Raw genomic sequence first — 15533 nt, forward strand, 5'->3', positions numbered from 1 at the left:
GTTGATTAGCGAATTTTGCAGGGCCTGTTCCAGGGGCGGTAGCGCTTGTCCCCCACCCTCCCCCCCCCCCTCCCCCCCCCCCCGCTAACGTCCCCTGGCTCAAGCCCTCCAGGGCTGCGATCCGCCTAGGTTCCCCAGAAACTGAGGAGGTGGCCTCCCGATATCGATTATTCATGGTTACCTAGATGTAGGTACTTATCATGATAACATGCTCTAGTGATGTCCTGACGGAACCATGAGGAAACCGAACATGGACATGGCCATGTAATGTACCTAACCGATAGTTAGATCCAATCGTCGAACCAAGCATTCGAATATTTCGACCCGTCGAAGAGCCATCCATGGATAATTGCGCAAACTCCGCTGTCACCTTGCAACCAAGGATTCAGGCCAGGGGTAGGAGCGCTGAAGGGTCAGGCGTGCCGTAGACAGAAACTTGGTTCTCCTCGAAGTCTTGACTTGATGCCTTTGCACCAGACACAGCTGCTCCACCCAAGAAAGATACCTAGTCAGTAGAGGCTGAACCGAATGCCAGACATCCTCTTCTTTTCATACTTGTACGGCCGCGAGATAACTGGCACCAGAGTGGCCGAGTGTGGGCAAACGGAGTAAACCCTTGAACATTGAACGCAGAGGACCCCCCACCTAGTGGAAACCGAGGGGCAACGTCCAGGACAGCTTTGTCTGAAAATTTTTGCATGAAATTCCGGCTCACCGCCCTCCTGGCGAGCCGAAAAAAGACTAGCGCAATGCCGCGATAAAGGAGATAAGCAGGGAATCTCAGCGCCATGAGTCGGAAGGGGAGGGTGAGTGGGCCAATCAACCGAGGGGTTATTCTCGAAGCCGCCCAGGTTCCCCTCCAAAACCCATCCCAGGCCCCACTAAAAAGTTTTTTGAGATGCTTCGAAGAGAGAAAAAAAAAAGTAGTCCTCCCACCCCAACACTCTTCGCCGCCGCCGCTCGCCTCAGCACCAACTACTGGCCGCTTGCTGGTACCTACCCAACTTTACTATCTCCCCTCCCTGCCTGCCTGCCTGCGCTTTCTTAAATATCGCCCTGCTCCATTTACTCTGCCTTCTCGTCTTCCTCCCTCCTACACCTCTCATCTCTTCTCTCTCTCTCCATTTCCCATTCTCTCTTCTTGTTCCTTCTTCGCAAGGATACAGAACATCACTTCTTCTCAGTCTCTCTCCAGCTGAGTTGAAACCCTCTCTGACAGAGCCACCTAGAGCAGAATCTCCGAGTTCGACCCTCCATCGACCTCTTTGTTCTGCGGGCCTGCCGTCTTTTTGTCGCGATACGGTTTTTCGATACCCTCCCTCAATAGACAAGGCAAAATCACCACCGACACTCGATAGACTTTGACACGTCTCTTCGACCGGTTTTTAGATCTCTATCATCTTGCATAGATCCCGACAAGTTTCCGACTATCCTCCCTCGATCTTTTTCAGATACCCCCACCACCAAAAACAAAAATTACAATAATGCCTGCCGCCATGGACGCAAAGACTGCCTCTGAGAACGCCAAGTCCGTCAAGGTCCTGGACGACCTCATGCAGCGTCTCACCATCTCCAAGGAGGCCGACGCCGTCAAGGAGGCTTCCTCAGCCCTTGCTGGCTTCATCAACGGCGACATCGAGGACCTCGATGTTCCCACCAAGTAAGTTCCATGCCACACCCCAAGCACCCAAACAAAAAAAAATTCGCCCGCCTATCGCTTCACGTTTCGCCCCTCCAAATCCTTCCCTACCATTCCCGCAACTGCTTGCTACCGCCTGTTTTACACTGCCCCCACACTGGATGAACCCGCCAGCCAGGGTGTCCCGCACTGCCCCTCGCTATTTCCAATACACCGCATTTCTGCCGCCCGCACAGAATTTTTTTTCTGGCGGTGTCGACGGTTGCATAACTGCAGGGACCGAGATTCTTTCTCGACCCCTCGCAGATCGCGCATCCCGCCGTCAAAAAATCAGCATGGCGGTTTCACACTTTGCCTATTTCCATTGGCAGCCCAAAAAAAAAAAAAAAAGCAGAAGCAAACGGTCTTGGCCGCAGCATTCGTACCGGCAATCCGGGCCTTGTTTTTTTTCTTTTCTTTTCTTTTTTTTCCCTTGCGTATGATTATTTGGCGGACGTATCTCAATCAATACACATCACCACCGAGCTTTTATTCATTTCCAATTGAGGGGATTCCCGCCCCAGAATCGCCCAGTTTCACAAGCTAACACATGCGACCTTCCCAGGACCATTGAGGCTCTCAAGAAGCAGCTCGGCAACAAGAAGGATGCTGCTGCCCGCGAGAAGGCCCTGAGCGCCATCCAGGCCATTGCCCAGCACTCCGAGGTCTCCTCTCACGTCGAGCCCTTCCTCGTCGTTCTGCTGCCTAGCGTTCTGGCCGGTGCTGGCGACAAGATCACTGCTGTCAAGAATGCCGCCATCGCTGCTGCCCTGGCCATTGCCGAGGCCATCAACCCCAACGCTGTCAAGGCCACTCTCCCCGCCCTGGTCGACTCTCTGCGCAATGCCCAGAAGTGGCCCGAGAAGATGACTGTCCTTGACTTCATCGACACCATCGTCCGCACTGCCCCTGCTCAGGTTGCCTTCCGTGTCCCTGACTTGATCCCCGTCGTCTCCGAGGCCATGTGGGACACCAAGAAGGAGGTCAAGGACCGTGCCTACAAGACCATGGAGACCCTGTGCTCCCTGATCGTCAACAAGGATATCGAGAAGTTCATTCCCGAGGTCATCAAGTGTATCGCCAAGCCCGAGAACGTCCCGGAGACTGTTCACTTGCTCGGTGCCACCACTTTCGTTACCGATGTCCACGAGCCTACCCTCGCTCTCATGGTTCCCCTGCTTGACCGTGGTCTTGCTGAGCGCGAGACTGCCATCAAGCGTAAGGCCGCTGTCATTGTCGACAACATGTGCAAGCTCGTCGACGACCCCAACATTGTCGCTCCTTTCTTGCCCAAGATGATGCCCGGTCTCCAGAAGAACTACGACAACCTGGCCGACCCCGAGGCTCGTGAGAAGACCAAGCAGGCTCTCGACACCCTCGCCCGCGTCGGTAACGTCAAGGACGGCGTCATCCCCGAGGCTCGCAACGACGGCGACATTGCCGTCGTCGCCAAGCACTTCTCGGACATTCTGACTGCCAAGAATGCCCCTGCCGCCAAGTTCACCCCTGTCGTCGAGTACATTGCTGCCATCGCTGGTCAACTCATTGACGAGAAGGAGACTGAGCCCCTCAGCTGGGTCACCAACCTGAAGCCCTTCGTCACCGTTCTTGTTGGCGCCGAGGCTGCCGAGCCCATCGTCGAGGCCCTCCGCAAGAAGGCTTCCCCCGGCCTTGCCGAGGAGGAGGAGCTTGAGCCTGATGAGGAGGAGGGTGAGGACCTGTGCAACTGCACCTTCAACCTTGCCTACGGTGCCAAGATCCTGCTCAACAACACCACCCTCCGCCTCAAGCGCGGCCAGCGTTACGGTCTGTGCGGCCCCAACGGTTCCGGCAAGTCCACCCTCATGCGTGCCATCAACAACGAGCAGGTCGAGGGTTTCCCCAAGCAGTCCGAGGTCAAGACCGTCTTCGTGGAGCACGACCTCGACTCTGCCGATACTGAGATGACCACCATTGACTGGACCATGAAGAAGCTTGCCGAGGCCAAGGTCGACGTCACTCGCGAGGCTGTCGAGAAGCAGCTCAACGAGTTCGGCTTCAGCGACAGCATGATTTCGGGTCTCATCACTGCCCTTTCCGGTGGTTGGAAGATGAAGCTGGCTCTGTGCCGTGCCGTCTTCGAGGCTCCCGATATTCTGCTGCTCGACGAGCCTACCAACCATTTGGACGTGAAGAACGTCAAGTGGCTCGAGGACTACCTCATCAGCTCCCCTTGCACCTCCATCATCGTCTCCCACGACTCGGGCTTCCTCGACAACGTCTGCCAGCACATCATCCACTACGAGCGCTTCAAGCTCAAGCGCTACCGTGGTAACCTGAAGGAGTTTGTCCGCCGTGTTCCCTCGGCCAAGTCCTACTACGAGCTCGGTGCCTCCGAGATCGAGTTCTCTTTCCCCGAGCCCGGTTTCCTTGAGGGTGTCAAGACCAAGGCCAAGGCCATTCTGCGTGCTACCAACATGCAGTTCCAGTACCCCAACACCCCCAAGCCCCAGATCACCGACATCACCTTCCAGTGCTCCCTCAGCTCGCGTATTGCCGTCATCGGCCCCAACGGTGCCGGCAAGTCCACCCTCGTCAACGTCCTCACTGGTGAGCTCATCCCCACCGGTGGTGAGATCTACCAGCACGAGAACATCCGTATCGCCTACATCAAGCAGCACGCCTTTGCTCACATCGATAACCACCTCGACAAGACCCCCTCTGAGTACATTCAGTGGCGTTTCCAGTCTGGTGAGGATCGTGAGACCATGGACCGTGCCAACAAGATCATCACTGAGGATGATGAGAAGGCTATGGACAAGGCTTTCAAGGTCGAGGGTAGCCTGCGCCGCGTCATTGGCATCCACTCCCGCAGGAAGTTCAAGAACAGCTACGAGTACGAGTGCTCGTTCGCTCTGGGCGAGAACATTGGCATGAAGAACGAGCGCTGGGTCCCCATGATGACTGCCGACAACGCCTGGCTACCCCGTTCCGAGCTTCTGGCTTCTCACCAGAAGATGGTTGCCGAGGTCGATATGAAGGAGGCCCTCGCCTCTGGCCAGTTCCGCCCTCTGGTCCGCAAGGAGATCGAGGCCCACTGCGCCAACTTCGGTCTCGATGCCGAGCTGGTTTCCCACTCGCGCATGCGCGGTCTGTCCGGTGGTCAGCGTGTCAAGGTCGTTCTCGCCGCCTGCTCGTGGCAGCGACCTCACTTGATCGTTCTTGACGAGCCTACCAACTATCTCGACCGTGACTCCCTCGGTGCCCTGTCCAAGGCCCTGAAGAAGTTCGAGGGTGGTGTGATCATCATCTCTCACTCTGCCGAGTTCACCAAGGATCTGACTGAGGAGGTCTGGGCCGTCCTTGACGGTAAGATGACCCCTTCCGGTCACAACTGGGTCCAGGGCCAGGGCTCTGGTCCCCGCCTCAAGGCCGGTGACGACGATGAGGAGGAGAAGTTCGATGCTATGGGCAACAAGATTGTCAACACAAAGAAGAAGGCCAAGCTGACCTCGTCCGAGGCCCGCAAGAAGAAGAAGGAGCGCATGGCCCGTCGCAAGCGTGGTGAGGAGGTTTTCTCTGATGAGGACGACATCTAAGCGATGGCCGCTTTGGTGTGCTCACCCCACCTTGCCTTTTTGGCGTGCATTATCCTCTTTTTCTTTGTCCTTCTTCACGTTCAATGAATAATTGGGCCCGGTCATGAAAAGTTGCGGTCTGGTGTTACGGTTCTGGGCATTTTCTGCATCCTGGGTTCTTTTTCTTTTCTTTTGTTTCTGTCCTAATTTCTGCTTGTCGCTTTTTTCATGACTATGATCAGAGCATGTTCGACTCTTAGTCGCCTGTTAGATAGACCTAGATTCCTTCTCTCTGTCATCTTTCTCCCCTTTTCGAGGACTGGAGACCCTCGGGTTGGGTTGGGAAGCAGGGGAGACTTGGTTCGTTACGGCAACACTGGAGAGGGATAACCTGTTCTATTGCCTAGAATAGAATAAAATTGATCAAGATTCACAACAAGCTTTTTTTCTCTTCTCCTGCTCGTGCTAAGATGAAGATTTCGCGACGCTGGCGGTCATTACTCGCGAACCCTGGACGGGTTTTATTATCGTTTCATCGCAAGTGATCAAGTTACTGAGGAACCTTCTACTGCAGCAGGGCATTAGAAGGAGAAATGAGGATCAAGTTGTGACAAAAGGGATAAACGGTACAACTTGACCGGCAATTTCTCGAACGATCCTCAAAGTTGATCAATTCTGTCTTTGAATTATCAATGGGAGCAAGTCGTGGTCTTTGAGTCAATAGTGGGAATATACTCACTCACATGGCTAATTCCAGGAACAATAACCTCATCAACCCATCGTCATGATGATCCTGTTAACAGTGAGGGCGTATCATCGATGTGTTCGCAACATTGCTCTTCACAAAAAAAAAAAAAAAAAAAAGCAAGCGACAGTTTACCACGCGCGAAAGCAGCGCGTCCTCTTTGCAAGTCAAGGACATTCCATTCCGGACGAACTCAACAATCTCAGAACCGTGGCCACGTCTCAGAAGATGGCCTTGGTGTTTTCAATCCTGTATACGTTGAAGAATCTTAGCGACCGCTTGAAGTTTAGGTCTATGAGATTTTACAGTTGGAGTATCAATTCTCATCTAAGATATGACCCTATGGGCTTTCAAGTCTGAATAGGTTCTTCAGTTTCAATATCATCTGCCACTTGCGTCAAGGATACTTTCTTGATTGCTCAGATCCTTGAAAGGAAGCTACAGACACATCATAGAAGTTACCACCAGAGGTCTGGTTCCAGACGCAAAAGTGTCCGACAAACGACCAACATTAAAGCCATCAGGCACGGAGACCTCCGCCACGAAAGCCTCCAATACGGATGACGTAGGTGAGAACGCAAGTAGCACGAGAGCAAGCCATCACAAGACCGCCAATCGAATAGAGATAGCTAAGGGGGTGGTGACGCCAATTTCTAGATCTTGTTTACATACTGAGTCGTCTTGTGTCCTTTCTCATCCACTTACCTAGCCAATTTGGATGCAGCATTCAAGCCCGAGTCTGATATTCTAGGCAGATGAAAAGCCTTTATCATCCTGCCTGCCCGCCCGCCCCATTATCTTCAGTTCTATAGAATCTTCATCACTTAAACGTTCGTGTTGCACCCTCACCTCCTCCGTCTTGAGAACTCCGCCGTGGTTGGGAGGTATCCTGGTTCGACTAGTCCCCGCCTCCTGCAGAGCTTCTTGAGACTCTTCCCAACCGGAATTTGACATGATGAGGACGGAGTTCCGGCCATATCTTGAATGAGGGGCGAATCGCTTGGACCGTCTGGCATCAGATCCTTGGTTCATATCTGCCGTGCCTGCGTGGTTGGGCTTCGTGCTGCCTGATTTGTATCCGGAGCGACTTGACTTGATCTCTCGGTAGAGCATACGCCTTTATCCAATTAGCTGAGAGATCTTGACTTGTGAAAGGGTTTTTACTTACAGGATCGGAATGGAGACTGCCATTATCGACGCAGCGGGCTCGGTCAAGGTCCAAATAGTAAGGTCGACCCGTTCATATGTGAAGTCGGGACTGCTCATCTTGACGACTAGGACTGACTTGACAATGCCCGTGATACCAGCTCTGAGTTCAGGTCAGCTTTAGTGCAGGTATCTAGGAGCCTTGGGAGTTACTCACATAGCGCCTAAGCTCATTGCCGCAGCGACGCCGAATCTCTCGCGGCGCCTCATTTTCATGCCCACGAGGATCTGCCATGGCAGGAGAGCCAAGACAAAGTCTAGAATGGCTGAGTAGTCTGTGAATGTTTAGCCGTCGCACCCGGGCACGTGTTCGTCATCTCTTACAAGCGGCAAATAGTTGGAACTTGAGGAGTTTCGATCTATCCCAGCACGTCCCAGGGAACTTGGAGTTCAAAACCTTCTCAAATGGCGTGCATTTGGCAAGGCCAAAGATCCAAACCAGGTTCATCGATATATTGACTGTTACGATGACAAAGATGAGGAAGTACCTCATCCAAGTACTCGTGGAAATCCTATACAGCGTGAGGGCGAAAGACGATTTGCTGGTCGTGGTTGCTATGATCCCGAAGGTGGCGACGAGAATCGTGTTGAGGTTGATGGTCCTCAAGTTCTCATCGCTGATGGTGTCGATATGGCGACCGAAGCCCAGCGAGACGATGTAGGTATTGATCGAGACGGCGATCGCCAATGTCCCCTGGTTCGTAGTCCCATGAGCTTGCAGGCCCAGCATGCATAATCAGGGACTTGTAAGACTTACCCATGAGACGATCAGCAGGTGGTCGTCCCACCACAGACCTCTGCCTCTCCACATCTTGCAGTAGATGCGCAAGAAGAGCAAGATCGCGGCTGCAGCTGTGAGCGACCAACATGCGGCCACAAGGCGAGTCCCTCTCTCATCGGCCATGGCGACGATACCTAGTGCACGTAAGCACAGGAGACGACGAATAAGTCGGGAGGTGGTTCCAAGGCAAGGGGGAGGCTCCATCCACGCTGGGTTTATTAGTGAACGAGGCCAGGGGAAAGGGGAGGGGGTCATCACTACAAGTAAGCTTCTTTCTCCCCACTTGTTCGTTCCTGGGTTCTAGCTGTTGGGTGGTGGAATGGTGGCGCTCCAGGCGTACGGTTAGGTTCTCTTAGCCTGATTCGGAGACACCAGTGGAATGGTGGAACACTTACGGCGCCCGATCAGGAACCGGTTCTCTTGGACTTTTTCATGCAGGAGTGGATCTACTCCAAGGTAGGTAGACTACAAGTACGTGCATTGCAAACGCCCCTCTCCTTAAACAGGACTGCTTGCATTACTCGTCCCCAAGCCAGAGCAAGTTAGGTCTTTTCTATTGCCGGGTTGTGTGTAATTAGTACAATCTTTGGAACGTTGCTCGCACTACCATCGGCAACCACCGATTGCGCGCTAGGGAGGACAACATTGTTCTGGAATCTGCATGGTGCTGAAGAATCGGGAGCCTTGCCATCTACAATACTTGTACTTGGACAAGTTCACAAACATCATCAAGCAACATCGGAGTCCAATAGAAGTAGCCCGTTTTCTGGCTTTCTGCGCTTTGACATTTGATTTATGACATACGAGGTGAGCTGAGAAGAGGGACCCATCCGACATGGTCTGCTTCCAAGTTGTAAGCCACGCGATCTCTGGGCGTCCTCGACACGGGGCACCGAGATGGTGCCATGGCAGGTTTGCTAGGATCCGCAAGTCCCCCTTCAGACTTTGTTCTTGACTACTCCGTAGGCAGGCGATGTAGCCTGAAAAGATAGTTATTCCACTGCGAGTCAATGAACCCATAGTATTGTCAAGATAAAATCTGGGTGCGATGGTATGTGCGTTGTTAAAAGCTTATTTGTCGGACTGCAAGGGTTCGGATCGAGCGTCGAGCATAACATCGCTGATCTGGAGGAAAACCCAGTTTCGGCAAATCCGCGGATCCATAGCTGGGGATCGTCATGCTATGGAGACAGGCAAGGGGTATTTGGATGGGCGCTTTGACGCTATGATTGACACGGACTTACCTACAAGACTATGGGATCGGCAGGACACAGAGTAGCCAAATCCAGTTCAAGTTACCTTACTTCGTATCTTTTCCTCATTGCCTGTGGCTTGGACACCAACGCTTCAGCTGAGACAAACAAGTCAAAGGTGAATTGTCTGCCTTCGCTGAGATGCTTTCTTCGCGCGTGGCAACCATCGCCGCCTTTCTGGGGGCTGTGGCTTGCATTGCAGGGACCACTTCTGCAGCTGCTTGCCCTCCTACCGCCAAGCTGAGCACCGGCACCTATTATGGCGTCCAGAGCACCGAGTATGCTCAAGACAAGTTCCTCGGCATCCCATACGCTCAACCTCCAGTCGGCCGTCTCCGGTTTGCCTCACCAGAGCCTCTGACGGAGTCGTTTGGACAGCGCAATGCCACCAATTTCGGCTGGATGTGCATCGGCTATGGATCAGACACGGCCAATCTGGGCAATCCGGTTAACGAGGATTGTTTGACACTCAACGTTGTTCGTCCTCGGGGCGTCAAGGCTGGTGACAACCTCCCTGTGGGTGTCTGGGTACATGGCGGCGTAGGTTTAATCCCCAAAAGCATCGACGCCCCGTTGATACTGACATTCCTCTGATAGAGCTATGTTATGGGCGGTTCCCGTGACCCCAGATACGATCTCGGTGCCATCGTCGAGCAGTCTGTCAAGGAGCAGAAGCCGATCGTCGCCGTGTCCATCAACTACCGTCTGCAAAACTGGGGCTTCCTCTTCAGCAAAGAGATGCAGAATGCCCGAGCTGGCAACATCGCATTCAAAGATCAACGCATGGTTCTTCAATGGCTTCAAGACAACATCGCCTCTTTTGGCGGCAACCCCTCCAAGGTCACCATCTGGGGAGAGTCCGCTGGCGCCCGGTCCCTGGGCATGCAGCTTGTGGCCCACGACGGTCAGCATGGCAACCTGTTTCAAAGCGCTATTCTTGAGAGTGGTAGCCCGATAGCCATTTTCAACAATGCCACCGGCTGGCAGCCGTACTTTGATGCTCTTGTCGCGAAGACCGGCTGCTCCGACGCGGGCGACCGGCTGAACTGCCTGAGAGATCTGCCCTGGCAAACCCTGAACGCCATTTTCAATGGCTCCAACCCCCTGAGCGTCACAGCACCTACCCTCGGCGCCGTCATTGACGGTGACTTTATAACTGCTCAGGCCTCAGCCCTTCTGAAGCAGGGCAAGTTCGCCCACGTTCCCCTCTTGACCGGCAACAACTTTGACGAGGGTACGGCGTACGCCAAGCAGGGCATCAGCACCGACGCCCAGTGGACAGCATGGCTCAGCGGTCTTGGGCTCTCTGCCACCCAGATCCACCAACTCTCGACGCTCTACCCTGATGACCCCGCCGTTGGCATCCCCGCATCATATGAAGGCCGACCTCCGGCTTCTCCGTACGGCCTCCAGTTCAAGCGCGTCGCCGCACTTGCTGGAGACTACCAGCAGCACAGCGGCAGGAGGAGCCTGGTTGAGACATATGCGGCTGCTGGTCTTCCCGTCTACTCTTACCTCTGGAATGTCATCGTTAATGGCCTTCCCAACCCCATTTACGGCGCAACTCACTTCCAGGAGGTCGCATTCGTCTTCAACAACGTGAACGGTCGCGGCTATTCTGCCAATCCCTTCGAGGGTAAGCCTGAGACTTACATCCAGCTTGCGGATCTTATGAGCAGGATGTGGGTTAGGTTCATGAGCGATGCCAACCCCAACATCGACGGCACCGAGTGGCCGCAGTACACGAGCTCCAACCCCGAGAACTTGGTGTTTGATACGAACAAGACAAATCTACGCTACACCGCCACGGACGATTACAGAAAGGCACAGATCAGATATCTGCTTGACAGTGTGTTTGTATAAATCAGCTTAGGCCGTATTAGGTATAAGATTCTGGAGGTTGTCACTGTGCAAATGCAAGATAATTAGCGTCAATTCAATAAGATTACCACAGTGAAAAACTAGTATCACGGATGGAGTAGTCAAATCTTTCAGACACCAGGTATCGACGGCGGCAATAATTCCAGCTGGGTATTTGTCTGTTCCCTCATCAAAGAGGCCCTGTCTGGGTCAGCGGCGCTGGTGGCAGCCCCTGAAATTTGGCACGATCTACGTGGAGGACCGACCGTAACTTGCGGATACCGGGCTCGTCTCGCGTGTCGACCCATCGCTGGCTGCCCCGCCTGGTTTGGATCGATCATCATCAAAGTGCCAAAGGACGTCACTGTCTGAATCGAGCGCATTCTTCCACCTGCACTACTACTTCCTAGAATATCGTGCGACTTAAAGCAGCAGCGGGACCCACCTAAACAACTTGGAAGTGTTCAAACAACTCGAACGGAGCTCTAGAAGTCTCTTTGTCCCCCCCACCCCCCAACTGGTTGAGCCGAAGGCGGATCGCATTTTGTTCAACGAATTCAGCTAGGTTTCTTCTAGGAAAAGGTATAGAGATGTTATTGCTAGAACAGCTCTGAAAACTTTCGTTTCAGATGCCAGGGGTCCATCTCCACATCCTCATCCTCAGCAACTCTGCCATACCTTCTGTGTAGTTCTGTGATATCATCTGGATTGACAGTCGACCGCCGTAGAATGAATCGACTGGGATTGTGTCCATCATCGTCCAAGATGACAAGGTCAGCCGCGTGCGGAAGAATCTTGCTCTTCATCGACGCGCTCCCGTGTTGGTGGACGATATGGACGATAGTGTCCCCCCTCGGCTCGACGCTGTGCGGTGCCTGGTCGAGTACCAACTCTACCAGCTCGCGACAATCCTCTGGTGTTTCTACCCATAGCGGAGTATCTCCAGCGTAGTTCCTAACTGATGTGTCTGCCCCAAGCTGTAGCAGCATTCTCACTGCCGCAGCGGTGCAGGCTCTCACGGCCCAGTGCAGCGCCGTGTTTCCTTCGCACCCTCGAGAGTTTATATCAGCGCCGCGGCTAATGAGGAAGCTCAGAAGACGTAGCAGACTGGGGCCGAGCCGTTCACTGTTGTCCTGTGCATCATCACCGTCATCCAGTCCACCGTCTTGTAGCGTATTATTCTCCAGAGCTAGATGTGCAATGGTCTGGGCCTCAGAGTCCAGCGCGTGGATATCAGCCCCATTCTCAAGTATCAATAAAATGTCCGAGATCATCCCAAGGGCGGCGGCTATGTGTAGCAGTGGATCGCCGTCCACAACATGCGCGCCCGTGTGGAGTTCGAGGAAACGGGTCATGACATCTGTGATATGGATCCCTGCAACGACTCTTGCTATCTTAGCTGCTGGAGACAGGTTGCTCCCGCGGTCCCAGCACCTGCCTCGAAACTGCGTATCGAGGAATTTATGTTGGGTCCGAGAAAGGTACCAATGCTGCCGGGTCCAAAAGGGGTATCCCGGCTCGTTTGGCACTATTTGGCAGAGCTCCCAGACCTTGTCAATCAAGGTTTGCCTTCCTCCAGCTTTCGCCGAGGAGCTGAGATGGGTTCTCCAACTCTCCAGAGCATACCACCAGAATGGGCCGCACGAGCTGTCAAAATCATGGCCGACTGTCGTACATGCTCCAGGGCTCCATGAAGGCAAAACCCACTGGATCTTATCAACTGTATCATCCTGGGAATGAACATGCGGAACCTCATTCCTCAAAGCAGATGGTCCAGTATACGCGAAAGCTGGAATCAAGGGAGCCCTGCAATTCTGAAGGGAGCGTTCCACGCACACCATATATGATATGCAGGCCATTGCCAAGGTGCAGTGGGCAGCATCTATTGTGAAGGAGTGTTGCCATCCCAACCCCCGCGGAGGTCTTGAGACTTGACTTGCAACCTCGTGGAAATTGAGAAGGAATGAACGAGCGGTCTGGTGAACGAGAAAAATTTCAGAATGAATAATCCTGATGAAGTGACCGCCTAATGACTTCACGTAATCCTCACATGGATACTTGATGTCGTTAGCAACGTCCTCCAAAGTGCAATGTGCAGGAGACGACGCGAGAGCAGTGCCCATTTCGAGGATCGACAGAGGCCGAGATCCAGCGAGTATTATCTCGACCATCTTCCGCGTGTCAGAGTGATTGCCAATTTTCTTGAGCAGGTGGTTGTATACTGAATATATGCTGTGATCGCTGAGAAGCTGCCGTATCTCTTTTCGAGATGTGCCCCCTTGTGTTTGATTGCGGTCTTTGAGGATTTGTATCATCAGGGTGACCCAAAGAAAGGTGTTATCCGCCCCATGCTCCAGACTTTCTCCAAACTCGTTGAGCAGGTCGTGTGGTATGCCATCCTCTTCCAATCCACCTAGTAAGTGGCGTATGACTAACGAGACATCCTTTCCGATTGATTCTATCTCATTCTCTCCTCGAAGGCGGATAGTCATCGGCTGGCGCTTCAGAGTGTTCTTGATCAGGTTCTCTGGACGGCTGAGCATCAAGATCTTGAGGAACTGCGAGGCTCGTGTAGGTTCGTTGTCCGCCTGATAGAGACTGTTTATAGCCTGGAGCAGCCCACGTAAATGAGCCTCTGAACACTCATCTAGCCCGTCGAAGACAATTATGAAGCTGGGAGACTCAGGGTCACGCGTGATTGAGGTCAGAACTTGGACAAGCGTGTTGAGCTCGCTCATCACTGCTTCACCTTTCGCCTCAAATGAAGGGAGAAAATGCCGCATGAGAGCACGATCCCTTGTAAAGATCTGATGTAAGATCGCACGGAGGGCGAGAACGGTGCTTTCTTGTTCGCTGATCCCTTCCTTGAAGAAGAAATGACACACGGAGAATGGTGGTTTCTCCGGAAAGCTAATAGTACGCAGGCGATCGACGAGGAACTTTGCGAGAGTGGACTTGCCACAGCCCGCGTCTGCTGATACCCATAACAAACATGAAGTGTCGCCTTCGCTCCAGCTTCGGTATTGTGGATGTCTCAGGACCCACTCGCAAGTCCCTGGAACACTTTCGACGTTGAAGTCCTTGAAAGATTCATAATTCCCCGGGTAAAGTTGCTTCAGGCAGAGCCTCTGTTCCGCATGTGACAGGGCTAGAATAGCATTAGTTGCGTCGTCTCGGAAGCTCTCTGTTGAACTCACTGGATACGAAAGTGGCCTCAGTCCACAACATGTCTTCACACACCTGGCCTATGTAACGTAGGACGGTTTCTCGTTGCAGCTCATATTCTTTGGTGTTTGAGAATCGGCATATCGACCGATGGTCACCAGGAAGGGGAACGACTGTCTCGTTTGGAACGAACAGGGTGGCGGAAGATTTATCGACAACCTAACGGGTATCAGACTCTGCAGCCAGGATGGCGTCTTAAGGGTCTAGCCTACCATCGTGTTTAAAGGCGGTAACGCTTGTGTCTCTAGGAAACTGAGTATACTCAAACCTTTCCCTCGGTCTACGAAGGACGTTGATATGTCGTATAGGACCTCTGACTGCGTTCGAAGGCTATCCAGCAATTGTGTGTTCGCATTGACCCCCGGAGAGGCAGCTTTTAAGATTCTGCCAAGTATACTTGTCCAATCCGCTATGGAAGAACCCCGATGCGGGGTGCCGAAGAATGCCACACCGCGGACCTTCTGCAATGTCTGTTCGTATCGATCTCGTTCGCGTGCGCGAATAAGAGCCTGAGACGTTCATCAACGATTCTTTGCTGTAGAAGTCTTAGACCCGAACCAGCCTACCTTCTTGAAGACGATGCCGCCCAGGCTATGACAAATAAACAGCAGGGGACGTTCTTTCTCCGCCACTGATGATCGTTCCGCCATAAGGTCTTGGAGCAGCAGATCGGCGAAATCCCCAATGCTCGCCTGCGACTTGGCAAATACAGCAGAGTCGTAGCTGTATGACATGACGCGGGCTTTAGGTACCTCGCGGGGTAGGCTTCTCTCCAGCCAGTTGCATGCTGGGCTGGATCTTGTTGCTGGAAGTGTCCAGGTATGGTAGTAGTGTCCGTTGAGGCCGTGCAGAGCAACAATGTCAATCAAGCCCGCCTCGTCATGTGGCTTTGCGACCAGGACATGCATTCCATAGCTGCAGTCACCCTGTACGGCTGCGTCGGGTGTGAACGAGCTTGTGGACGAAGCTGGGTCCTTGGATGCATCATCAATTTGCATCGATGAAGCTTCCTTGCCAACATGAAGTTTTCTGCGAACGAAGCGCCTCATACTCGGCCGGTGACGCTGCAAGAGAGGGGTCTGGCTTTTGAGTTTGAATTGCCGTCGATCGGCAGCCACATGTGTGCCTTGCTCGATGAGTAAAGTGCTTTTGGGTGGCATTGCCCTGACGCGCGCTTCTGTGCCTCATGATCTGCCCCTCTTTCAGCCTCGAAGTTCAACCACCAATC

The 15533-nt window shown here is 53.2% G+C and overlaps 4 protein-coding genes across 4 annotated transcripts; 2 read left to right on the forward strand and 2 right to left on the reverse strand.

Annotated features, from left to right (window-relative positions):
* Positions 1-1484: 1484 nt before the first annotated feature.
* E0L32_001612 (uncharacterized protein) lies at positions 1485-5256 on the forward strand (the record flags this gene model as incomplete). Its single annotated transcript, XM_031135710.1, has 2 exons — positions 1485-1660; positions 2244-5256. 2 exons carry the CDS (start codon positions 1485-1487, stop codon positions 5254-5256), a joined length of 3189 nt encoding a protein of 1062 aa, XP_030990863.1.
* Positions 5257-6727: 1471 nt separating this feature from the next.
* E0L32_001613 (uncharacterized protein) lies at positions 6728-8090 on the reverse strand (the record flags this gene model as incomplete). Its single annotated transcript, XM_031135712.1, has 5 exons — positions 6728-7097; positions 7149-7289; positions 7344-7461; positions 7511-7880; positions 7944-8090. The coding sequence occupies 5 exons, from the start codon at positions 8088-8090 to the stop codon at positions 6728-6730; spliced, it is 1146 nt and encodes a 381-aa protein (XP_030990864.1).
* A 1271-nt stretch (positions 8091-9361) lies between these two features.
* On the forward strand, positions 9362-11083 carry E0L32_001614 (uncharacterized protein; the record flags this gene model as incomplete). The annotated part of the gene is made up of 2 exons (XM_031135713.1): positions 9362-9760; positions 9818-11083. 2 exons carry the CDS (start codon positions 9362-9364, stop codon positions 11081-11083), a joined length of 1665 nt encoding a protein of 554 aa, XP_030990865.1.
* Positions 11084-11679: 596 nt separating this feature from the next.
* Positions 11680-15465, reverse strand: E0L32_001615 (uncharacterized protein; the record flags this gene model as incomplete). Its single annotated transcript, XM_031135714.1, has 4 exons — positions 11680-14228; positions 14278-14464; positions 14518-14814; positions 14872-15465. 4 exons carry the CDS (start codon positions 15463-15465, stop codon positions 11680-11682), a joined length of 3627 nt encoding a protein of 1208 aa, XP_030990866.1.
* Positions 15466-15533: the final 68 nt, after the last annotated feature.

Source organism: Thyridium curvatum, assembly GCF_004353045.1.
Source record: "Thyridium curvatum strain D216 chromosome Unknown NODE_6_length_784332_cov_80.453264, whole genome shotgun sequence".
Lineage (NCBI taxonomy): Eukaryota > Fungi > Ascomycota > Sordariomycetes > Thyridiales > Thyridiaceae > Thyridium > Thyridium curvatum.